The sequence below is a fragment of the Gossypium raimondii genome, chromosome 12, assembly GCF_025698545.1.
Source record: "Gossypium raimondii isolate GPD5lz chromosome 12, ASM2569854v1, whole genome shotgun sequence".
Taxonomy (NCBI): domain Eukaryota; kingdom Viridiplantae; phylum Streptophyta; class Magnoliopsida; order Malvales; family Malvaceae; genus Gossypium; species Gossypium raimondii.
In genome coordinates this window covers 38,825,431-38,852,442 of record NC_068576.1, presented here as the reverse complement: position 1 = coordinate 38,852,442, position 27,012 = coordinate 38,825,431, and the positions used below count along the sequence as shown (strand labels likewise).

The window sequence follows — 27,012 nt, the reverse complement described above, 5'->3', positions numbered from 1 at the left end:
TTGAAATAAAAAAGAAAACATGTTTTGAAAAGTTAAATTACTAAAAATTATGTCATGGCAGAGCCACTAAATTTGTCAAAACAACATAAAACATAGACTTCGTATACAAATTGGCCGTGAAAAAGGGTTGTAGAGTGTTATTTGTGGAATTGTTGTATATTTAGAAAAAAGAGTTGCTGTTATGTCATCGGTTTGATTGGTTCAATTAGACTATGATGGTATATTTGATTTGCATATATAGATTTTAAAATTATTATAGTTTAATAATTTAATTAAATTATTATATCATGTTTTTTACAAGTAGTTATAACAAAAATAAAATAAGTTCAAGATAAAAACGCGTATTAAAACTTGATTTTAAATATTAAAATATAGTATAAGCTAGACCAGAAGCACCAAAACAACTAAATATACCAAAATTTTGACTTAATAAAATTTAAACTTGAACGCTCCTAGTGGAGGGTCAAATTTATTTGTTTTAATAAGATTTTTTAATGCTTCAATTTGATTCTCAGTATTTTATACTTTTCTTGATTAAAATAAGCTTTGTTTATTATTATTTGACATTATTTAATAAAATTTAAAAAAAAAACTCTTGCATAGAATTTTTGAAAAATATTTTATATATAAAAATTTTAAGTTACTTTAAATATTTTTTACACCATAAAAAATTAAAATTAATTATAAATCAAATATGAATTTGGTTTGATCCATGTATTTTCAAAATTTTAACTTATATTTCAAAAACACCGCAATTCAGATCGATTTTTAATATCTTAATCTTTTCTCAGCCTTACGACTAGTACCAGAATTGTACCGACTTCGACTACCATGCTCAACGCTACTCCACAATGTGTTCTAGACGTAGAACGCGCGGCTTAACAACTCGCTTTCCATGGAACCAAGCACCGTAACACACCGCACAACCGCCAAGATGTACATTGTTGCCAAAAAGCAAGAGCTACCAAAAATCCGTAACTATTTTAACTTTGTTGATTATATTTCAAACCCATTTAGCAGAAGGCAAATTTGGGAATTTTGTGTAACACTTCCGTTGCAGTTTCCATATGGCAACGGATACCGTACTCCCCGTCTACATACGACCAAACTTCAATACTAAATGTACGTCAATGATCATTCCACTATTATTAGTGTCCAAAGAGTTGTATAAAAACCAGATGCATGGATGCATGAACTTAAGACATTGGCTTAGAGAAAATTTTGCATGCCAACATTTGGACAGTTTAAGATAAGGTAGAATTGAAACCTGTGCCAATACTTGATAGCTCATCCAATACAGACTAGGGCTCACGTTGGCTGAAGCTTTTGCATTGATTTCACGATAAAAACAGCACAATTTCTGGCTCAGAAACTTGGTCCACGAAGGGGAGGAATGGATTGTGAGGACGTTTCGCTTTTTGCTTTCTACAAGTCCTGAGAAGATGGAAAATACAGACTATTTAGATCCTAAATATACGTAATATTCAGCCAAAAAGTGGATCTTCTCATCATCCGGATGGTTACCTGGTAGGATTTAATCACCCAAGTTGAATGGTTCCTAGAACAATTAAGACTAAGGAATCTGAATCAAAACATGATTTCTTCTTCCCCCACAAGCCTTTTGTACCCCCGTTCATACGTGTGAACATGTAGCTAAAGAAAGACAATGTCTAAATAGAAAAACAGCGAAAGAAAATATAGTTACTAATACTTTCGGAACAAGAAATCACCTGAGATGAACCTTCTCCCTCAGTACCTGTGACAATCATAACATGGAATTTCAAGAGCATGAAAAAAATAAACGTTATTGTCATGTTTTCACTCAACTAATGTAAATATAATTATATAAAGATAGAAGGTTTCCAATGGGGCTAGCAAACTCTTCAAGAATACAAGGCTTCTATGTAGGAGTAAGGATAAAAAGAAAGTCCTAGAAAAGGTCAGTGAAAAGAAAAAGGGTGAAAAATGCTAAAATAATCACCAAGAAGAGAATTTTTATCATTGGCATAATACCAAAAACTACGAACCCATCAAGTGCTAAGAGATGAAAAAGATAAATGTTGTGAGGATGCAAAGAAGAGGGCATATAATACCAATTATGACCGATTGATGCAGGCACTATGCACTCACCTACTAGAGCGAATTTAGGATAACAGGTGACCAACCTATAAAATGTAAATGAAAAGAAAGAGCTGCAATGTTTAAAGAGAATGCTGCAAGATCAAGAAGAGCAATTATCATTATTAAGATAACAGGAGTTTTAGTAAAGTAAATTGGAAAATGCCAGACAATCATGTACTAAAAGAGAAAATTAAAATTGGCAACCATAACAGTGTTAAGGAGGCTGTATAAGGTAGACGGTACCGATTGTGGGGATTGATGCAGACAGATGAGCGGACCTACTAAAGAATTGGCATCAAAAGAAAAGTAAATTTGAAATAATGTTGGTGAAATATTAATACTTCCAAAATGATATATGGCACAACAAATTACAATATAAGAATCTGTCTTTTGACAACGCCAAATTACTTTTCTTTCTATTAATATCCAGTTACTGGAAATAGATATCTCATGGCTTACTCCAAGTTTTGATGAGCCACATTGAAGATAAAACTAATCCGTCAAATCATCATCAAGAAAATCGAGACCATCATCATCGGTAGTAACACCTCCAGCAGAAGGGATAACATCCAAAGGTTCAATAAAACCAGCTATTGTGACCATTTCTGCAGGTCTCTTTTCTTCACTCTCATGTTCATCCATATCATCTCCGCAAAATTGTTCCACCTCAGTATAGATGATCTCCTAAATCAGGAAAATTTATGCAAGATAGCATTAAAAATGGGCAATTATTCTATTTCTCCAGACTCTTAAGTTAAATAAAAACAATTTAAATGGAAATGAAAGGTACCTCATCTTCATGCATGGCTAACTTCTCTGTCTCCACAAGCCAGTCATCTAATACACTTTCTAGCATGGCACTGTCAAAGGAAACCAACTCATCCGGCTTCCTTCCTAGTTGGCGTTCTCTCAGTCTCAAGTTGTAGTGAACATAGGTCTGGTCATTCAATCTCTTCCGAGACAAACAGTTGTGTCTTTTGATGTGAACCTGATCAAAAGCACTCCAGTTATGCTCACACCCGATTGATGAACATGTCTGGCTCAGTATGCGTATGGCAATTCGTTGCAGCTCTAAGCAACTTATCCCATGTTGTTGCCACCATGAGGCTAATGATGAAACAGCAATTAGCACAAATTTCAATCAACATGAATTTTGAACAGAAATATTAAAAGCAAAAAAATTGAATTTATCGAATACAAGTTCTTGAACAAACAGGTTTGTACATAAAGTCCTGATTGAATCACCTGGATCAAGTTCGCTTCTAGTACTTATGGCCAGATCAGTTCCAAAATCAGCTTTTGCAGACACAAAATCAGGTATCTGATAAATGAAAAGCAGGAGAGATAAAAATCCATAGTCAGAAAAGTGGGCCAGTTGGCCGCTTTCACAGCAAACAGTGTAGCCCCGTGGATAATTTGATCTTGGAAAACACAGGAAGCAACCAAATAGATTGGAATAAGTCATCAGTTATCATATTAGATGTAAAATCTAGCAGAAATAAGAAACCATTACCTGCATGGATGCAGCAATCTTTTTCCCATTGTCTGCCTCCAACCGAACAATACACCCATTTAGACCACGAATTACTTCAGGATTCTTCAGTAACACAAAGAAAAAGTTGAAATTAAGCACGGGAGAAATACGCAATCAGGAAGATAAGGGTCAAGTCGCTGTATATATAGTTTAGTACCATCAAAAAATCTGGGCGGTAACGATAGGATGGATTGAGAAAGTATGCAGCAACATAAAGAGGATGATGGAACAATGGACTCCAATTACTTTCAATCACACTCCAGAAAGGTCCATATTTACGAACATCGTCACCATGAATGGCTTTAATTGCAAGCTTTGTTCTACAGATGTCATTATATATAAACGGCAATGATCGGATTTTGTCACTACCTATCCTTTGAAGAACTTCAGCAACTGGTTCAAAGGATTTCTTCACATACTGCATTTTCTTCCAAAATGAGACATTTAAGACAATTTTTTCAACCTCTTTTCCTTCATCTGATTTGGAAAAGCGGGATGAAAGCCATCTATTCGATTGGAACATTCTCTTAAGACCAACCCTCTGGTCCAACAAACTCTGTAAAGTGAAAAAGTTAGTGCCAAATTTTGTAACAGCAGGCTGAAGAAGTTCCTGTCCCTTGGTAAATTCTTTCTTCATAAAATTCAACAACCAGGTGTTGTTATAAATAAACCTTGTCACTTTTTTTGCTTTATCTACGCATTCTCCCACCCATTTTATATTCACAAAATCCTCAAGCATTCTATCAATACAATAGACGGCACAAGGTGTCCAAAATAAATTTCTCCTTTTCTCTTCAAGCATCTTTCCAGCATTCCTGAAGCTCAAAGTGTTCCTAGTAATCACCTGCACCAACAGGAGCAGCTCAGAAGGGTGCACACGCATACAGATATAAAAGTAAATTTCACAGAGAAACAAAAGTATAGATATATAACCTGGACTACATATTCCTCACCAACCTCGTCCACTGCTTTGTCTAACAACTTGAAGAGATGAACTGCATCTTCTATGATATCAGTTGCATCAACAGAAGAGAGAAAATAAACACCCCGAGGGCAAGAGACCAAAAAGTTTATCAGCATCCTCCCCTGTGCATCGTTCCAACTGTCAGCCATAACAGAACAACCAGTGATCGCCCAAGATGTCTTAAGCTCCACTAAGTACTCCTTAATATTAGCAATTTCCTCCTGAAGGAGACGACCAGATATCAGTCGACTTGAAGGACCTTGCAAACCTTGCCCGTACTGACCAACCAGTTCCAGCATTTTATGGAAATATGGAGAGTTAGCTGCATTAGAAGGGATTCCTGCATGGTAAAAGAATTTGCAGATGGCAGATATCACTTCTCTGTGAGTTTTCTTCTCAAAGCCTGTTCTAGCCCTTGGTTGTTTGTAGTGTGCTGATGTCTGGCTTTTCAGAGACTTCAAAAATACTGAATCCAGTCTTGATTTTTTGAGTAGTGGTTCAGCACCATTACCACTACTACCAGGAGATCTACCTCTGACATTATTTCTAATATCATTGTCAGAAACTTTATCATCTATAGCCAATATATCCTTGCTTATGCATTGCAAATACCCCTCCTCCTCTCCACCTTCATCCTCATTATCTGAGTGCATGTAGAACGTGGATATCTCCTTGGTATCAGGTTTCCGATGCCTTCTGCCAGTTCGGTGCCATTTCATGTTTTCTTTGATTTTTAGATATACCTCTTCAGGTGCCTTCTCGCAGTAGGCAACTTCTCCAGGGATCCTAGCAAGATGTTGCTTAAACCGATTGATGCCCCCACTTATTATTTTTTCACAATAGTTGCATTTTACTCTTCTCTTCTTCTCATCTTGAGCAACACAATGCTCCCATCCTGGGTCTACATATCCTAATGACCGAAGAGGGGTAAACTTGATAACCAAGTTCTTGTCACCCATCACTTTCTTGCCTTTGTGTTTATAACTTGCAGAAGCATCTTCTCCATCACTGTACTCATTAGATTGGATACTTAGAGCAGCTTGCTCATAATCTAATTGCCTCCGTTTTCTACCAGAACGACATCCTTCCAGATTTTTTCTCATATTCAAGCATACTTCTTCGGGAACCTTTTCACAATGAGTAACTTCACCAGACAATCTGGCTAAATGTTGCTTCAATCTAAATATCCCACCACTGACTACTTTCCCGCAGTAGTTGCATTTAACCTTCTTCTTCCTTTCATCTTGAGCAGTGCCATGCTCCCACCCAGGATCAACATATCCTATGGAACGAAGTGGGGCCATCTCTTCAACCATTCGTTCAGTAGCACAAGAGCAGAAACTTCATATCACAAGGCTGTTCATGATTTGAAATAAACAAAAGTCAACAGAAATTTATAAATCAATACACTAGAATTAAATTTCAACCATAAAGTGAATTTTCCATTTCAGAACACAGGAAATCCTTTTCGAACTGCAAATCACCTGTTGCATATCCCTCAAAGGTAGAGCTTGCTTACTTTATTCCTCAAAACATTGCATGAGTCCTATAAAGCAAGCTTAAGCTAATTATCAAAACTTAACAGGTGAGTTGGTTAAACAAGTTATTACGTTCCCTGATAAACACCAATATAATGATCAAAGTCATTTTGACAGCCAGAGAAGACAATATAAAATGGAAAGAAAGTATAACCTACTGCTTCCTAAGTTCAGACAATAAGTTATTAAGTCCTCATAAACATATGCTACCCTTGAAGAATGTTAAACAAGAGCTCTGTTCCCATATGAGACTGTATAGCCTACTAGAGAGTTTACAAACCAGGATTTCTTAGAAAACTCTTAAAAATTTTCTCAGAAGCATATATGTAGAATGATTAGTTAATTACCAGACTCTAGGCAAGTGTAAACTTGTGCAATTTGAATAAAATGAAAATCTATGGGTCAGATTTCTTACAAGCATAAATGCAATTGAAATTCTTTATCAAAATGCAAAATAAATTATTAAGACATTCATACTATTATCTTATATAGATTAAAATACTCACACTAACATATCTAATCACTCACCAGAACATATCGTTACAAATCCTTCCTTGGACCATGGATTTAACCGAAACAATGTGCAAATATCTGAGCTATCTAGTTCCCTCTATGAACTTAAATGGCAACAAAAGGTCACAAGAAAGCTTTTTGAGGTAGTAGACTAGATACAGTAGAATTACTAATGTTCACTAAACTGTTAGAAAAGCCCTCAAATCACCCTAACATCGTCCAAACCTTGCTTTCTCCAAGTCTACTTCTAAATTCTTAACCTATCTCCAACATGCTCCAACTGTTCCTTTTCATTTACCTAGAAAGCATGTCGATAAATAAGCTAAAACCAATATTACAATAACCAGATTTTCCAAACGAAATAAAAATATTCAAAGTCATCACCAGCGAATTTGTGGAATACAATCAAAGCATTTTAAGAAAAATAAAAATAAAAAGAAGATAAAATGTTTAAAGGCATATCACTGCTCACCAACTTGAACTTAGACTCCGCCAAAGGCTTTTGCTGAACTGGAAACAAGTCAAGATGCAACTCCCATACTTTCTTTCTATAAGCAACTTCAATCTAATCGAATCAAAACAAAAAATCGAGGGAATTTGTTAGTGTAACTGATTGAAAGCAAGCAATTAGAGCTACAAACTACAAAAGAAAAGCAACTCAAATTCATAAATTTCAATCCAAGTCAACAACAACAACAATAAAAATGAGGTTAAAAACCCTAAAATCAAGATTTAAGAACAAAACAAAAGAGGGGAAAAAGAAATGAAAATAAAAAATTAAAAAAATAATTAAAAAAACCTGAGTAGGGCAACGATTAGAGGGGAAACTTAGCAAGAGTCTGGCTTCATCACCCTGCATTTCTGTGAATTAGAGGGGCTGAGTCGCCTCATGTTTTTAGCTTATGGTGTTTTTTAAGGTTTTTCTTTAAAATATATTTTTAATTTTTTTGCTGGTAATATTTGGGAAAGTAATTGGGTGTGAAACGCTCGGATATTTTACAGGTGTTGAATAGCTAATCGACGATCATCAAGATTCGCTGATCATTGATGAGATCGAAATTCCAACCCTTATATCGCTATCATGTCTTGTCTATTAAGAAGATGATGAAGCTTGAAAGGATTTACGAACATAATTCGCTCATTGGTTTGATTTTTAAACTTTATATAAGTAATTCTAAAAAAAAAAACCATTATATAAGTAAAATTAATAAGGGTAAATCATACTAGTAGTTATCTAATTATTAGTAAATTTATTTTTTGTCAAAAAGTTACAAAATGATTACTTAAACATAGATCTGTTCATGGGTCGGGCTACCTGCCTAGGCCAAAAAGCCCACCAGAATTTTGGGAGGGTTTAAATAAAAATATTAGATTCGAAAAATGAGTTTGCATAAAAAACCCATTTAAAATATGGGTTGGGCTCGAGCCTAAACATTCAAGGCTTGAGTTTGGTCTGGCCCGACCCGTTTTTAAGTTTAGAATATTTTATATTATGTTATTTTTATACATTATGTAATTTAAAACATATTAAAAAAAGCCTATACAAAATATATAACACTACCCTAATGTAAATATTAAAATAATATTATAAAAAAGTTCAATAAATAAAATATTATAAAATATTAAAATATTAAAATAATATAATATAAATATTTAAAAATTAAAAATAATATGGGCATGCTTAAAATGAGTTTGGGTTAGTTTTTTGCAAATATGGGCGGGTTTGGACAAAATTTTAATCTCATATTCTGGGTCGGGTAAGGCTTGGGCAAACATAAAATATGTTAATATCATGCTTAGGTCCGGTCTGACTCGACCCACGAACACCTCTAGTCAAATATTAGTAAATTTCTTTTTTGATCACCCAACTATGAAAAATTATAAAATGGTCAATCAACCGTTCAATTTCATCTTTTTTGGTTACCCAACTATATTGCATTTTTGAGTGTTTACATTCTTACATTAGCAAGCTTTGATGAAAAGGACAAAATTGAATAGTTGAGTGATTATTTTATAGCCTTTCATAATTGGATGATCAAAAAAGAAATTCACTAATAGTTGAGTGACTATTTGTGTAGTTTACCCTTAATAAAAACATATACCCCCTTGGCATGGAACAATTTATTATGCATCATTAACTTATCTATACTATTAATAAAACCTCTACTTGAGTTGGTGTCACAAGTCAATCAAACACCAACTCGGTTAGAAAAAATACAAAATATCCTTTTGTATTTAAAATAAATTATATTATTTGATGATACTTCAATCTTTTTAACTTAAAAAATAAAAGTAAAAAAAATCATGGATTTAAACTTATGCCAATTACATTAGGAAAACCTTAAATTTACCACTCAATAAAAGCTTTATTTTTATTTATTTATACATTTTAATTTTATTATACACACTTTATTACATTCATCAATTGTTTAAATCTATGTTCTAAACAAGTGGTTTCCACATAAATCGTATATGATGGAGTTTATAGTATAAATAATTATTGTTGATATTTAAAATTTAAATACAATTTATATTTTAACGAGTAAAGAAAATCTAAGGTGAATATATTTGTTAGGAGAGTTCCACTTACACCAATTCATTTTTTTATACGATTAATATTTTAATGAACCAATTACCATGTTTCATATTTCGTTAATATATGTAATGCATATCAAATTTGATTTAAATTAAAATTCTTAACTATTTACTTTATGTAAAAACTTTCAGTTTTGTATTTATATTATTTTGGCCCTTGTACTTTGTTTTTATTATCAGTTTGGTCCTGTAATTTAATCCTGTAATCTCCATTACCCCAACCCAAATTTCTATTAGAAAAATTAAACTAACCAATAATGACATATTGCCACGTGTAAAAATTTATAAACATAACTTAAAATCTACACCTAACAACACCTAAATCTTTCAAAAGAAAATTATAAACAACTAATAATATACAAATTTGAATGTGCTACACACTTTTATATATTGATTGAATAAACAATAGAAGAAAATAAAAACCCAACAAAATTGAAACAACAAACATAATATCAACTTTACAATTGTTAGACCGAACCCGAAATTAGGCGATAGGCCCATTTTCAATACCCAATATTTAGACCACAATTTAGCTACTTCCAAGTCAACCCTACTCAATTCAAAAGTCAACCATTATATTATATTAGGGACATCTTTCATTGGTATAGATTCCTAAATCAAACATATATTTTATTCAATTCTTTTTTAATTGATATAGATCAAATCTCAATTCATATAGTTGTTTAATATTTTTCTTTGGAATTAATTTAGTATTTTAAAATTATGATTTCAAATTTTAGAATATTTTAATTAAATATTTAAAATATTAATATTATATTAATTATATCATTTTATAAACTTAACCATTACTTTGAGCATAAAATGGGAGCTCAAATCAAATTTAAAGCATGCTATCAAACTATAAACATGTGGGTACGAATTACATGAGCAGATTAGATTAGATGGGTTGAACTAATTGTGGCATGGTTTGACTCAACTCTACTAATTGTGGCAATATTTGACTAATTGATGTAACCCTCGGCTTGTGAACTCGTAGGGCTCTCAATAGAGTCGAGGCAACTTGAACCGTAGCTCAAGTGGTACAATGCTTGAGTCGTCCCATGCTTACCTCAGAAAGCATTGAAATATCAAAGTGAACGAGATATGCTAAACAATATCATGTTATCCCTCGGTAAAAGTACCATGGGGGCCCTTGCAGTAAGAGTTAGATTGTATTTTGTCCTCTCTACTAAAAAAACATGGATAAATTAGTCTCTGCACATTACATCAAAGAGCAAATTGATCATTTCTGTTAAAAATTTCATCTATTTGTTTCGTTAAAAATTGGCGTGACTAACGGAATAGCCAGATGGTGACACATGACGTGCCACATGTAACGTCCAAGGACCAAACTTTAACAATAAAAATTGATGAAATTTTTAACAAAATGGTCAATTTGCTCTTTGATCTAATATATAGGGATTAATTTACTTTTTTTAATACAAGAGCAAAATATAATTGACTCCTAATACAAAGGACTCCATGGTACTTTTATTGTTATCCTTCTTATCATCCATCCATGGATTTTAACTTTGAGATCATGCGATGCAATGATAGAATTTGGATCGTCTTTTTGTTAACACCCTTGTTTTCCAACAGGAAATTGAAGCAATTGCAACCTTAAAATCTGCTCAAACGACCTTTACTTAGCGGTCGTCATGTCTTCCCAGTTGCAGATTATTAATATTTTTTCATTAAACATCATGAAATAGTCAAGATCTTATGTCGTACTCCATTGTTCTCCTGCAACTTGGGCCTACAAAATAATCCTAAAATCTCATTGGTGATGCGTATGTCAACAGAGAGAAACAAAGGCCATGACATCCTCTGCAGACTTGGTTACAATTGACATTTGCTTTGTCCCTACCAAATTTGTAGCACAAAAGAAACCTATTCAAAGTATCGGACAGACTTCAATTATTACAAGTTTGCAACTTATATATTCTTTGTAAAGCTGCAACATTGCTCTCAGAGCATATTTGCATAATTGCATCCCATGGCTCGCTACAAGCCTACAACTACCAATGGGACTGGTATTAATGAGGAATTTATCTCGTCCAAATCTTGGTTTGAGAAGCTTGTGATCGTGAATTTGACAAGTTGTTTATCAATGGTATGTTCCGAACCGTGGCCCTGGTTTTGGACCAATGGTTCGATAGCTTAGCTATTGATTAATTTCAGAGGATGTGAAGTTTCGAAGATAAAATAAGGGTGTTTGTCGACTGACCCGATGGAATAACAAGACTTAATATTATTAAATGTTGAGTTGACACTTGTTATCAATACTTCATTAGAGTAGGTCTCGTAATTCTTATTAATTTCAACCACAATTTTGTATCTCATAAAAAACAAAAATTGAATTGTTATTTACATGAATCATATGTAAAGTTCTATTAAGATCATGTTAATCACGTTATTGCCTATCGAAAGAGCTATCATATTTTTTTAAATGGTCATTCATGACAAGATAGATACATACTACATGTCAAAATCTAAAGCTAAAATATGTCCACTCTCACCTATAAATACCCATATTTGACTTTAGGGGATTTTATCTAACTCTCCGCTTTTATGCTTTATACTTTCTTTTCCTTCTATAGCTTCTCTAAGCATTTTATTATCATGTAAACTTTCACTTTTTACGTTCTTCTTCTTCTATCTCTCAACAACACCAATTTCGAGTTCAATTCTTTGAAAATTTTGTAAATTAGTCGCCTTTATATCATCTGTGGCCATTTGGTCTAAGTAACTCACCTAGACACCTACTTATTTATGTTGTTGAGAAACACTAACTCGATTTAAAGTAGAGATAAGAGGGGGATAATCCTATAGTTCTAGCTCAAAAAATGATATAAATCAAATCGGATCAATTGATTTAATTGTAAATTTGAGATATTTTTTATTTGTTTTATTTAAACCGGTTTAAAATTAATTCTAACTTGTTATCTTTAATCGGATTAAAAGAATATATGATAAAATCTCAATTCTACTTGTGAAGTTAAAATTTTTCCATCGCTTGTATATCAAATAATTACTCATTTATAAATAATGATTTTAATATCCTATCTCTAACCAGTCAATTTCGTTATATTCACATATAATGATTTCTTTGTACTTTTATAAGAACAAATAAAAAGCTTGGAAGAGATTTTGTTTATGTGCCAATTGACCGCGAGGTACAATATTGTTTTTTTTGGAATAAAAATATTTTTTATAGAGATTAATTCTTTAAAATTTTATAGTTATTTCTCGTAACAATATCGTCATTAAACTTTAAATCCGACTTTTTCTATTAAAAGATAATATGTTTTGTTATACACTAATGACCATCAACTCGAAATTTAGATAAGATCCAAGTCGTCTACTCGTGGCCCGGATCGGCCCCGCTAGATGGATTTGTGCGAGAAGTACAATGAGAGGACAATTAGAAGAGTTCGCGGTATCAACTCGCACGAGTCGAGGGGAGTTCACAGTTCAGTTCGCACATACCCAATGAGTTCGCATGTGGTGGGCTGCGAGGTTCATCAGGCGACCTAGAACAATACATATGTTCAGCATGCCTGAGGCCTGCTCAGAATATCAGTTCTATGAATAGTGAGGTAAAGTCCATAAACAGTAGAATCAAAATATAAACAATGATAATATATATAAATACCCAAATATTTCCTTTAATGAGACAAAAAAGATTACTCAACATGTATTATTATCGCAGTAGGTACTGTATAACTTTTCTCATTTAGACTAACTGGTTTCGCTAACCCTAAATAATTTCATAAATCGAAAATTAAAGTCAAGAAAAAAAAAAGTTGGTTTTGGGATGAACATCTTTCGGATTAATGGTGAAAAATTAGTTCCAACATTGAAAGAAACCAAGGTTAGTATTTTTGAAATAAAGAATCTAGTGAATTCATCGTAATCTCTTCCATGAAAATTATGATAAGTTTGAAGTGAAAATTACCATGAAACAGGGGCGTAATTAGGGCGACACTCATAAAATAGTTGATTTAAGTTTTTTTTAATTATAAATTAATTAAAATAAAATTATATTTAACCCTTAAAATATATTTAAGTCTTTCTATCCCATTAATCCAAAGATAAATTTAGAGATTAATTGTACTAAATCATTAAATAAGAGATTATTTCTTCCAGCATTGTATTAAAATGCATTGGTTAATGTGATCCTACCCACAAAAGTCGAAATTTGGAAAAGAAAAACATGAAAAAGAAGGTTGATTGGGTTTAAGGTAAGATGATGTATAGATTAGATTCTAAATCGGTACTTAAATTTTAAAACTTTTAATTGAGTTTTGAAATATTAATATTATATTAATTAAGTTATTTTGTTAGATTAGCTGTCAATGAAGGTATTAAATATAAATTCGATCTAACGTAAATCATATTTAAAACATATATATCAAATTGTAAACAGTATATACCTACCATATAGACATCTTGGATATGATTATTTATATTGTAAATACATACGCGGTTACAATTTGATTTAGATGTTTTAAATAAACTTCACCTATATCAAAATTAGTTTTAAACACCTAAATTGATAAAATGATTTGATTAATACAAACCCAATATGACTGGCAACTCAATCACAACGTTTTGAAGTACGAAAATTAATTTAAAATCCAGACTATAATTCGAGTTTATTGAATGAAATTAACCCTTCAAATTTAAATTTTAGCCACTGGTTAGATATAGATTAATGAAAGCCTTTGTTGTCTCTAACCAAAAGCCTCCCTCAAAAACCACAAACAAAAAAGGGGAAGATTTGCTGCTAGCTTTCTTCATCGATGAATCCTAGAATATGAAAAAGCAATTATTTAACTCTTCCTTTGTTTCCCTCAAAAGAATCATATGGATAACTTTCCCAAAACATTGTGCGTGTAGCTGGAAGGAGAACAAGCTATTCGAGCTGGCTCTAGCAGTACTGGTCGATGCGCGACACCTAGATCATTGGCAAGTGGTTGCCGCCATGGTCGGAGGTGAAAAAACTACACAAGATGTGCACACACATTATGTAATACTTTTGGAGGATTTATAGTTCATTGAATCTGCTATTTGTATGCGATTTAACACAAAGAATGAAGAACATGAAGGCAATCACATTCTGCATATATGAACCTTATTATATTGAAATAATGTGAGTTTTCTGATGTTTGTAGTGTTTTGGGGTTTTACAGTTTGGTGGTTCGAATATTGGCTACGTAAACTGATACTAGCGGCGAATCCAAAAATTGTTTTAGTAGGGTTTGGAATTTAATTGTAATTTTTTATAGAAAAAATATAAGTTTTTTAGGTTTTAATTTATAATTTTATCATTTTTGAAAGGATTAAACACTTTTTTTTTCATTTTTAGAGGGTTAAAGTGTAATTTTACAATATATTAATATATATATTCTTTATTTATAAGAGGATTGAATTGAAAATTTTTTATTTTGGGGAGTCAAAGTGTAATTTCACTATATTAATTTATAGTTTCTTTATATATAAGAGGACAAAATTGAAATTTTTTTCCTTTTTAGGTAACCAAGACCCTTGCCTGTTTTTTTTCAGATTTGCCTCTGATTGATACACAGAGGGAAGAGGTGGTGATAGGTTTATGAAAGTAGATTGATTACTATTGGCTGCTAGAACTGTTATCCATATTAATGAATGTTATACCTTTACCCTTGGACATGCCATTTAGGCATCTGTTCTTCAAAATAATTCAAAAAAATCTTCAAGAACAGCTCCTCGCAACAACTCCTTGGTTGCAAATCACATGGGTCTTGCACATTAATCGCCACCTTTGACGCTAGCTACCACATCCCATCTGAAGTGATTAACAATGTGTCCAATTGCTGCTCTATCTAGATCTACAATGAAAGACCACTTAACTAGCTTGCTTTAAGACCACCAATAAAGGGACAACACATGGCACTTTGGGATAATGAATAAACCCTTTGTGCCCGTGAAAGGGGATCTCTCCCCCCTCCCCGTCTCTCTCTACTACTACTACTACTTACCCGCAACCATTGTCCTCTGACCATAACACATAGCGACCCTTCACCTTACCATAAGCAAAGTGAACCACACTATACCACCGTCATCATAAACTTATCTGATCTTGGTATCAACAATGTAATATGGATTGTTTCAAATGCTATACTTCATGAGTTAATGTCTCCAATATATAATCAATCTCTTCATTGTGAAACATATACAACATCAAAGATTTGTTTATTTATTTTACTTTTTCAGTGGAAATAGGTTAGAGGTCTTGTCAGGATGTTGTAAAATTATGCCACCAACAAGTGTTGAGTACTACGGTAAGGTAAGTTACACAATGGTAAGACACATTGCAATTTCAAGAAAAGAACACAAGTTCGAACCTTAAAAGAGAAAGCCACAAACTCCTGATATAAATGGTAAACAAGACATAAAGAATACAAAAATAAAGAGAATAAAACTATGCAAAATTATTGTTGTTGTTTTACATAAAAAGATGCTATATCAATAATTATATTAATAATTTGTGAGAATCGGTTCAAATCAATATTTTATGTATATGATTAGGCATTAACTAAAGTTGATATAATTTTGAAATTTATTCTTAAAAAACATTAAATCTCAAAATTTAACCTAGATAATAAAAACCATAATTAGACACCGTTAGGAAAATTCCCTTTTCCGGGCTTAATTGAAAATTAAAGTTTGTTATAGAATGTTAACAGAGTTGGGCCTACGAGTTAAAAGCCTAAATTTGGCAAAGCTCTTTCTTGGCAAAAGGCCATGCTATAGAATTAATGATGTAACATAGTATGAGTCCCGTTACGGAAATTGGTTAAGGCAAATGAAAATTTAACAAATGTTTCTTATATTATCTTCAAATATTTTTATTGAATCTATCTTCTATGAATATATGTTGTTTCTTATCCTATCAAATATTGCGGACATTTATTACATTTCATTATGACCATTCAAACAGTTAGGTTCACAAGTAGACTTTCAAGAAAAACCTCTCATAAGAGTCTCTTAGCTCATAACTTGCCTGATAAAAGCACCCACTCATTAACTATCACATCCCATTTGAAATAACCTAGAGCAGATATTATAACGCCACTTTACCTAAACATACGACACCAGGCCACTTACCACTAACTTGCCAATAACAACTCAACATATGACACTTCGGGATAGAGAACAACATGTATATAAGGCCTGTGGTGTAAGGAAAAGACCAAGCAACATGCAACCTCCACTCTCCCCAACTTACCTCCAGCATCATCATCTCTTTCTCTACTCCGATAACTCTTCGCCCTGTGCTAAACAAGATGAACTTCCCATCTTCACTACCTTAATATCAACAACATTGAATATAATTTCTTAAATTATTTAGTTCATTTGATCTTAAACTTGTCTGAGTTTTAAGTGGAGCCTAAAAAGACAGAAGATGTAAAAAGATTAGGTTTCGACATGTGTTTTGATTCCTAAATGAACGGCAATATGTAGAGATGACAGAAAGCAGTTGGTGTTTTTTTCCCTTCTTTGCTCAACGTTTTTGCTTGGTGGTTTTGAGCTTCATGACAAATGTAAATCACGTGTGTTACAGTATAAGAATTTTTCATTTTTGTTCTTTTGGTTGGGAAGATGAGATGGAAACCACAGAGTTTTGGTTGTATCTATATTTCATAGGAAGAAGGGAATGTGAAATGAAAATGGTTAATTAGTGTGACAGGGTAAGGTGCTAGGAACTTTTTATTGGTATCGTGATAAAAATATAAATTGTTGGGGGTCGGTTAATATGACTTATTAATATTTTACAATCCTTTATGTCCATTTTATTCTATATGTTTGGGGTTCGTGATTATCTTTATTAAGAATATTTTTTTAAAGTTCGAACTTACATTCTTTCATTAGAAATACAATATATATTACCATTACACCAAACTAGGGGCGAAGTCAGAACAAATTTTTAGAGGGACCGAATGAAATTTTAATTTTTTATAATTTATATCTTTATAATTTTTAAAGAATTAAATCGAATTTTTATAATTTTAGGGGGGCCAAAGTATAATTTTACTTTTACTAATTTAAAATTTTAAAAAAAATTCAAAGGCCTAAACAAAAATTTTCCATTTTAGGGGGTATCCGCCTCTGCACCCAACACTCGTTGATAAATTACTACCTTTTAAGAGGATCCAAAAACAAATATAACCATTTAATCCAAGAGGAGCCAAGCCAAGACACCCACGTTTTACTTGCTCTAGTTGTCTACTTATATACTATTTTTCTAAGTGCTTTCAAGCCCAATGATGAATGTAAATGTGTAATTCACAAAAAAAATTATTAGAATTTAATTATGATAATTTTTAAAAATTCCATTTATTAATAAACACATAAATTAGATATACAATCTTTTTGTTAATTTATTGCATATAAATTATTGATTTATTTTTTATTAATTATTTATATATAAATTGTTGAACTACTAGTTTTTAGATCAATAATTTAATAAAAGAATGTTAACAGTGTTATTCAATTGGACTAACTTTTAATTTGCATAAAGTAGAAAGATTAGAAAATTCGTCTTCATAAACATGAAGGATTTTTAGTTTATAAAAAAACATTATAGATTTACTTGTTCGATTTTCAGGAAGTAGAGAGATGAATTAGATATAAATCAATTATGCTATAATATAAAAAAATTCATTTTCTTTATATCTATATTTAGAAGAAAAGTAAAAAGGGAAAAGGTGAGTGCTAATGAAGCTTTGCCTCAAAGACAATGTTAAAGAAAAGTGAAAAGAAAAGTAATTGTGTATGAAGCTTTGGCTCAAAGAAAAGTTGAAGAAAGTGTGAAGATAAAAATTGTTTAGATTTTGTTTCGTAAATTTGTAATGTAAAAAAAAAATTAAACTATAAAAGAGAAAGAGAAAAATAGTTCTTAATTGCTACAGATAATGTAAATAGAGAATATAATACAATAATAATTTTAATAATTTAATGACTTAAATGAAAACATTCAAATAGTTTAATAATTATATTATATGATGAAAACGTAAATTTATTAATAATTTCGATACGGTTTACCTAAAAAAAACTGATTAGGTAGGCTGACGAGATGCACATGCTCCAGCTGTAGTGCATCATCATCATCATCATGAGTTCATTCGAAATTCTCTGATCAATCAAGTTATATTGCTACATCCCGCGAACGTTGTACATCTGTTTCGTGTGTGTTTAGACATTATATAATTTGGCAATATAACTTTAGATGCTTCAACCACATGTAATCGACTTTGGACCACTCTACTTATTATTAACCCCCAAAACTAGTATATGATTATGTCAAAACCTTCCACCATGGTCCCATATCTGTACACTTTTAACTTCTGTCAAACCCCCCCAATAATTTGGACTTTGAAATCACCAAAAAAGCATTGAAAAAGAGACGAGAAATTATTAGCTTTGGTTGGATTAGATGGTAGGAAAGTTTCTGGATGATAAATATAATATTAAGAGATATTTATTCTGTTTAAATGTTTGACCTATTTTGACTTCAAATTTAGTTAATGTTGAGGGGGTTTAACTTTTTAGGGAGAAGTCTTTGAAATGTTGTCTTTAAAAACGTCGACTTCATTTCTCAACAATAGAAAGTATTGTCCTCCAAGAGAGGATTCTGCCCCCCTTCCTCAAAAACGATTTTGCTCCAAGGTATTGTACTAGCCAAAAGTGACCTATATTCCATAGGTCAAGGGTTTGAATCTCACCAAGGGCGAGACACTCACGTCTTCGCTTGGTGGGTGACCGTACATCCACGTACGGTCGAGACTTTCCTCTCCATGAGTCGCACACAGCTTTTTGTGAAAGAGGGCAAAACCTTTTTCGAGAACAATATATTCCGTTATTCAGGGGTTAAATCGACGTTTCGAAAATAACATTTTTACGAAGTTAATTGGGAGGTGAAATATTTGACAACAAATAATGGGGTAGCGGGGAGCCTGTCTTTCAGGTTAATTAGTCAATATCTAAACAAAAAGGTAGGCAAGATTGCTGCTCTTTACAACCTCAAAAGCACTTAAATAAAATCGAATCCAACAGCTTTAAATTACTATAAAAACAATAATATCAATTCAATCAACTCTTCATATCGAGCTTTCAATAATGGAAACCTTTCTATCCTATGCACTAATATATTCTCTTGCTCTTATCGAGAGATTAAAAAATAAAGAAAAAAACTAAAAATGAATCTGAATAAATAAATAAATAATCATAAGAGAATAACATCTAAGTCACTAAGGATCCATTCTGCCTCTTCATCTTTGTCACTAACAAAAATTTCAGTGCCCATATCAATAGATGTCCATCTTCTTTCAGCTGGAGGGGTATTCGGATCCTGAAATAGAAAACAATAAATCTTAAACCCTAAACCATCAATGAAATCATTTAGCAATCAAACAAGTACCTGATAGAAGTAAAGTCTACTAGCTAGGCCACCAGTGTCAAGCACCCATGTTCTTGGATCCCCAATCCAACCTTGACCCTTTTCAGTTGGGTAGCCATATTCACCCCATATAGGGTGAGGCAACAATTGAACAATCTCTTGTGCTTGAGGATTGCTGTATGGATCGCAAAGACTAACAGGTTGCTCCAAGTGCTGAGCATTGCCAGGAGCACAATAGTAGTGGTAAGCTCCATATGGGAAATTGGCTGTGTCATTCCTTAAAATCTTTGTGTTGTTAGGAGTAATATGGTATGGTGGGCAATTCACCAATGCTGTGGGACTACACCAAGCTGGTACATCAGGGTTGATGATCATCTCACTATATCTTGTAACATCCGTCAGCACATCACCATCACAAGGCTCACCATTGTTCTTCCAACAACTACCCATGTCGATGAGGTAGAATTGGCTCTTGGGTCCACCTCCTTTTTTTATTTCTAATGAGAACTTGACTTTAAAATTAGATCTTGGGAGCTGAAAGTGAACCAATTGGTCAATTTTTTTTTTCAAAATTGAGTGACTATGTGTGTCAAACAAGAATGCATATGAATCAAAAGTAAGCAAGAGCATTGATTTGGTATGAATTAGTTGTAAAAGTAAGTAAAATGTCTGATTTTAAATTCTAAAATAGAACCAAGGATTGTTTTCAAACTTACAGTGTGGAGCATTCCTCTTGTTTCATAATGGTATCCACCAGAGAATCCTTTGGTTGCATCAGCTCTAAGGTAAAGCATCAACCATGGATATTTCATTGAAGTCTTGAGCCTATGCTTAAATACCCAACTTCCAGAACCAAGCTTTTTCTCCCAAATCACTTCATAAAAGGATAAATTTGTAAGACCTTTCCCAATATCAACATCCAAATCATAAGTTCCATTGAACCATCCCCTCATTGTACCATCACCTAACAGTTGTGTAGGCCGATGGTTCAAAGTGGGTTGATTCATGCACCCTTCTCCAAAGCAAGGGAAGTTCTTTGTAGTAGTAAAAGGAGGTTTGGGTTTCCCATTTTCAGGACACAAACCGGCCTTTGTATCAAAGTTTCCATTTTTCAACATAACCATCCAAAATTGCCATGGCTTTGAACTGTCTGAAACTTCGCATAAAGAACCCAAATACAACTCCTTCTCAACTGCATAAAGATCTGGCCGATGCATTGCTTCTGTAGATAATCCTTTAAATGTTCTGCCTATTCCAAGCTTGTTATCTGCCTCAGATACCTTGTGTAACAGGGTTGAATCTGACCCATTCATAACTCAGAAAAATTAGAACACCAAATAAACATTAAAACAAAATTCATGGACAAAATAACTTTTTTCTACACTTACTTGAAACGTCAAAACAATCAGCAGCTCTCGGACTCCCCATGCCAGGAGCTTCATGGGCAACTTCATTGCAGAAGTTCCAAGCTTCAAAAGCTACCCTCAAACCATTTCTTCTCATTCCTGGATCACCCACTGCCGACATTCCATTTGTATCTATTTCCCTCTCTGCATCCTTATAAAATCTACCATTAACTCCACCTACAAGCAAATTTACACCTACAAATATCACTAACAAATACTTCCTCATTGTCTTTCCCAGTACTACCTCCCTACTCCTTTTTTTACCCTATAAATAGGCAAAAAGAAAGGTAATATCTTTACTAACTATCAGGCGTAGGATTTTGACGGTATCTTTTAAAATGTTTGGTTGCTGTTGTTTTCACTGCTGCTTCAGGCTTCTTTTTCCTCTTCTAACTGTTACTTTAAGCAGCTTAAATGACTTGCAAGTAAAATCTGTCTTGATTTTTTCTTTAAAAGAAACAATGAGATGCCATGTGTTAATAACATTGGCAAACAGAGTAAACAAGTTTAAAATATTTAGAATTTATTGAAAAAGAAAAAAAATGGTGAAAAAATATTTTAATTTATAAAAAAAATTACGAAATGGTTATTGAATTATTTTGAAGTTTTTAAGTAAGTCACTGAATTATATTGGTACAATGGATCAGTATCCATTAACAAATAGAAGAACATATTTTAAATTCAAGTTGATCTGTGCAGTCAATATCGAAGATCTGTGCGGTTCTATTCATATTTATTTTGTGATAAATGTTTAAATATATTTAATACTTGATTGAACATTCTAAATGTGTTTTAAATATTTGAATCTTATTAATTTAAATATTCGAAGGCTTTTTAGTTGCAATAAAAACAAATTGATGTAAAATTCTTTTAAACATGTAAATTATAAATTATTATACATTTTAAAATATATTTTATTAATTTTTAAAAATATATATTTTACTGATTTTTTAGGGTTTAGGATTTTTAAACAGTTTTAAATATTTTATAAAGTATTTAATTTTTAAAAATATTTTTAGACAATTTTAAATTTCATATAGTTTTTATTTTTAATAATATTTTTAAATAGTATTCAATTTTGTTTTAAATTTTAATAGGATTTATAAAAAATACATATAAATATTTTAAAAATTATTTAATTCTATTTTAAAAGGTTTTTAAGTAGTATTTGTTTGTTTTCAAAATTTTGTATAAAATTTAAAAATTTTGTATAAAATTTTAAACATTGTCATATTCTTTTTTTAAATTATGAAATTTTATAAACTCTAATATTTAATTGTGATACTGTTGACCCAAGCTTTATTTGACAAAACCATTTTGATATAACAAACACTATGTTTTGAATAAAAATCATTTTAAACAACACGTGGCAAATTTGTACTTCAAATTATTTCTAAAATATAAAATGTCAAATTTATATTTAGAAAATGTTTTCAAGGCCAAGTAAATTAAAACAATACTTCAAAACAATTTCAAACAAGTTAAAATTGCTCTAGCTCAAAAAGTATCGATCCACTATTGATACTTTTTGTTAGGTATCGATAAATTTATGGAAATCAATACCAAAATAGGCTACTAACTTGTAAATGAGTTACCAAGTATCGATACGATATCGATAACTTTTGTTAGGTATCGATAAAATTTTAAATGGTATCAATTTGGACAAATTTTATAGTTATATTTTTTATTATCAATATGAAATTAACTTTTTGCCATTTTGAGACATTCATTAAGTATCGATCCAATATTGTTACCTTTTATTTGGTATTGATAATTTTATCCTAGTGTTGATTTTATCGATTTTAACGGTCACTGAATCAAGGCATTAAATGCTAAAATTATTGATACTTTTCCAAGTAGTATCGATACATTTTTGTTGCAGGTGAATTAAGTGCACTATCCCAAAGGCTCTATTAACTTCCACAACAGTCCCAACGGTTGAAAATGAATTAGAGGGTATAAATACTATCTTCCAAAGGTCCTAAAATAACAAGAAAGAATATTCAAGCAAAAAGATCAATCAAACAACCTTTGTGCCAAATATTCCCATACTTTTCTTTATACACTTGTGAGCTTCATTGCTATTCTATTAGCTCAAGTGTTTTTCTTTATAATTGAGCTTAATTTGCAAACACCTTAATCTTGTAAGGATTATTTCTTTGTTTGCTTCTTTTTATCTCTTTGAGAAGGTTTGTATCTTAAGGTTTGGGTAGAAATCTTAAGGGAGTTTGTAAGGTTAAGCCTTGTCTTCAAAGGTTATCAAATTAGTGAATTTGGGAAAATCCTTAGTTGTGAAAAGCTAAGGTAGTAGAGTAGGCAGTTGGGGCCGAACAACTCTAAATTCTTGTATTTATTCTCTATCTTTTCTCTCTAGCTTTCGCAAAATTTTTAAAAGCCAAATCACCCCCTCTTGACAATTTTGGTTTGATTATTTGAGCTAACAATTGGTATCAGAGTTAGTCTCTTTTAGACGGTTTAACAACCAAAGAGGAGATCCTTGAGGTAGCTCAACGTTCAGCCAATCAATTCATAAGAAATGACATCTACATCCAATTCAATTTTTCTTGCAAAATCACAATCCATCTCCAAGCCTCTTACTTCAATGGTGCCAACTACTCCTATTAGAAGACAAGAATGATGTTGTTCATACAAGCAAATGATCTTGCCGTATGGGACATCATCATGGACAGTCCCTCTATACCTCTCAAGAAAGAATGAGAGCTCTTTATTCTAAAGAGCAAGAAAGAGTGGAATGTGAAAGATAGAAGAAGTATTCAGTTGAATGTCAAAGCTTTGCACACTCTATTTTGTGCAATTGGTCTGAAATAATATAATAGAGTTTCATCTTGTTTCAATGCCAAGGAGATATGGGATAAGCTCAAAGTCAAACATGAAGGTACCAACCAAGTGAAGAAGTCTAAGGTTGACATTCTTCCTTTAAATTATGAAACCTTCAAAATAAAGCATGAGGAATATATCAAGGCGATGTTCGATCGGTTTACTATCATCATCAATGGGTTGAAGTCTTATGGGGATACATATCCAAATGAAGAGGTGGTAAGGAAGATGCTTCGAAGCTTGCCTAAATCGTGGGAAGCCAAGGTGACTGTAATTGAAGAAGCAAAGAATTTAGAAATGTTGACTTTGGATGAGCTCATCAGTTCTTTGCTTACACATGAGATAAGGCTCAATGAAGGGGTTGAATGAGCCAAATTAAGAAGAAAAATGCTAGTGTTGCACTTAAATCCACCACAAATGAATCAAGTAAAGAGGTGGATGAAGACAAAGAGATGGTTATGTTTGCTAGGAGATTCAAGAAGTTTATGAGGTCCAATAGAGGGAGAAAATTCCAAAAGAAGGAAGGACTCAAGCTTGAATCTACCAAGGAAAATGATCCCATCATATGTTATGAATGCATGAAGATGGGACACATCAAGTTCGATTGTCCCCAATGGAAGAAAAATGGATTAAGCAAACAAAAACTCAAGGAAAAGATGCCCAAATAGCCCAAAATGCAAAAAACCTAGCCCAAAAAGTACAAGCCTACAACACTTAAACATTATCAGAAACCCTAAGCCCTTCCGCGCTGCTTCTCCTCGGGCGCACCACCCGCGCCTCGTCTCAAGGCTTGTCTGACCCCCTCTTCTCAGCCTTGCACCAAAACGACAAAAAGCCAGAATCTTCGCCTCCATTGACTTCGCCAAGACCTGCAAACAAGGCAAAGAAAATGATAGAAAAATAGTAGTAACGTAAAAAACAAAATAAAAAAGAAAGATGTTATTTTAAACGACTATAAAGGCCAATTTCTTGTAATATTCAAAGGACACAAAGGAATAGAGAAATAGATAACAAAAATTTCAAGAAAGGTGATTACTCTTTTTTTTATATTTTAATACAAAGAAAAAGGAAAAGGGTTCAAAAAAAAACTTACCGAGTGCTTGTACTCCGCCACCGTAAGTGGAGGATTTGGTGATTTTTAGGGTTTTCGAAACCCAAAAACCGAAAGTTTTTGGGCATTTTTTGTATGTTTTGAAAGACTTTCGGGAAATATTCCCCTAGATTCAGACTCCAGAAGTCGAGGCGTCCAGAGCGGCATCTTTTGAACTTTTCAACCACCGTGCACGGTGGCGCCGTCGTCGGTGGCCGGCTCGGCGGCGACTAGCCAAACTGATGACCGGCCGAGAGAGAGTTGAGATAGTTTTTTTAGGTTTTTTTTTGAAAGAGAGAATAGAATGAAATACAAAAAAAAAACTTAGTATTTATAGGCAATGTAAACAACGTCGTTTAGGGCTAATTTCAGTAACTCCAAAATGGCGCCGTTTTGGCCTCCGACTCGAAACCTGACCCGCTCCAACCTCAGGATCCGCGTGTTTTTGTGGAAGGGTCTAATTTCCCTTTTAGCCCTTCCGCTTTTTAATTAGTTTGAGATCTAGTATTTTTCATTTTTTATTTTACCTCGTAATTTTATTTTTGTTTCATTTTAGTCCTCTGATGAAATGTTGCGCAGAAGGACCAGAGACATTTTCCCTTTTAGTCCCCATTTTTTAGCGCATTATTATTTTTTAATCTTGGAATCCTTTTTTTAATTATTTTAATTTATTATAATTTATGCCTTTAATTCTATATAAATTTCAATTCAGTCCTTTGATTAATTTTATTACTTATGTTCATTTTGCATATTTGTTTATTATTTATTATTCTTTTAAATACCTGGGTTTAATATTGTTTATATTTTTTCTTTAAAAAATACAATTGTTTATAATCTTTTATTTACGTAAAATGTTATTATTATCATCATTATTTTATTTTATTTTTCTTGTTACTCATTTATTTCTTCTTTTTTTTGATATTTTCATGTTTGTCTTTTATCATGCCTATTCTACCTTTTTTTGCTTCACATTATTATTTAGCTAATATTAGATTTAATTGATTATGGCCATTGCTTATTTGTTGTTTTATTACTATAGATATATCGTCATTTCGCTTATTTTCGCGTAATCATTCTATTATTATTTCAATCATGTCACGAGCCGTGTCCAAACATTCTTTCTTTGCACTATAATCCAAATAAAATAAATATGCATAGTTTTAAACATTACGTGTGTATTTATTCAAAAAAAAAACTTTTGGAAATAAAAGCAATATTCTGTGTTTAGAGCTTCGAGAAATTGTGTAACACCTCTTACCCGTATCCAACACCGGAATTGGGTACGAGGCATTACCAGAACACATACACTTGTAAATGTATTTAACCGAGTTATAAAATTTCATCTAAATTAAAAACTTCAAAATTATTAACATGCTTTTATAACTTTCACAATATATCCTCAAAATATTATAATCTTAATAAATATGGCCTATGAGACCCGATACATACTCATGCAAGTCAATGTTTCATTTCCATTTTATTCAATTTGCAATTTCTCATGCTCACAATTTAAATCATATCACTAGAAATTTTCCATTTAATTCACGTACAATTCAATGCCACTAAGTTTAACACTAATACGTAATTACCATTTAATTCAATGTTTATTGACTATACCATTCATTAACACGTTTATGAAATTCTCAATTCAATAACTTATTCTATTTCATATCTAAACCTTACAACATTAGTTTTTAGTAATTATTTCACATTCATTTCAATTTCCCATTCCATTTTAATAATTTATCCATCATCAATTTCCATTGTCAATTCGTTTTTTTATAATCAATTTACGTTAGAGTCTTTAAATACTCACTTCATACACTAAATCCATAAATATTTTTCAATAACTTGTATTCAATTAAATTCAAATATTATTTCACTATTTCAAATTATTTCATTTTCACTTCTCATTTTACATCATTTTATATTATCAAAATTTATTTCATAAAATTTATCATTATCGACATTA

At 32.1% G+C, this 27,012-nt stretch overlaps 2 protein-coding genes across 4 annotated transcripts; both read right to left on the bottom strand.

Annotated features, from left to right (window-relative positions):
- Positions 1-2,432: 2,432 nt before the first annotated feature.
- LOC105764015 (uncharacterized) lies at positions 2,433-7,784 on the bottom strand. 3 transcript variants are annotated; one of them, XM_052624959.1, is made up of 9 exons: positions 7,470-7,784; positions 7,143-7,235; positions 6,104-6,165; positions 4,613-5,975; positions 3,813-4,499; positions 3,635-3,718; positions 3,367-3,442; positions 2,912-3,228; positions 2,433-2,805 (listed from the first exon to the last, which is right to left on the bottom strand). In XM_052624959.1, the coding sequence occupies exons 4-9, from the start codon at positions 5,933-5,935 to the stop codon at positions 2,614-2,616; spliced, it is 2,679 nt and encodes an 892-aa protein (XP_052480919.1). In that variant the 5' UTR covers positions 5,936-5,975; positions 6,104-6,165; positions 7,143-7,235; positions 7,470-7,784; the 3' UTR covers positions 2,433-2,613. The 3 variants fall into 3 exon arrangements, with proteins under 3 accessions (XP_052480919.1, XP_012437908.1, XP_012437910.1); XM_012582454.2 differs by having other exon boundaries at positions 4,589-5,975; positions 7,470-7,782; XM_012582456.2 differs by lacking the exon at positions 6,104-6,165 and having other exon boundaries at positions 4,589-5,975; positions 7,470-7,782.
- Positions 7,785-19,340: 11,556 nt separating this feature from the next.
- Positions 19,341-21,468, bottom strand: LOC105784840 (hypothetical protein). Its single transcript, XM_052624821.1, has 4 exons — positions 21,095-21,468; positions 20,423-21,006; positions 19,728-20,240; positions 19,341-19,658 (listed from the first exon to the last, which is right to left on the bottom strand). The coding sequence occupies exons 1-4, from the start codon at positions 21,336-21,338 to the stop codon at positions 19,533-19,535; spliced, it is 1,467 nt and encodes a 488-aa protein (XP_052480781.1). The 5' UTR covers positions 21,339-21,468; the 3' UTR covers positions 19,341-19,532.
- Between the last annotated feature and the right edge of the window lie 5,544 nt (positions 21,469-27,012).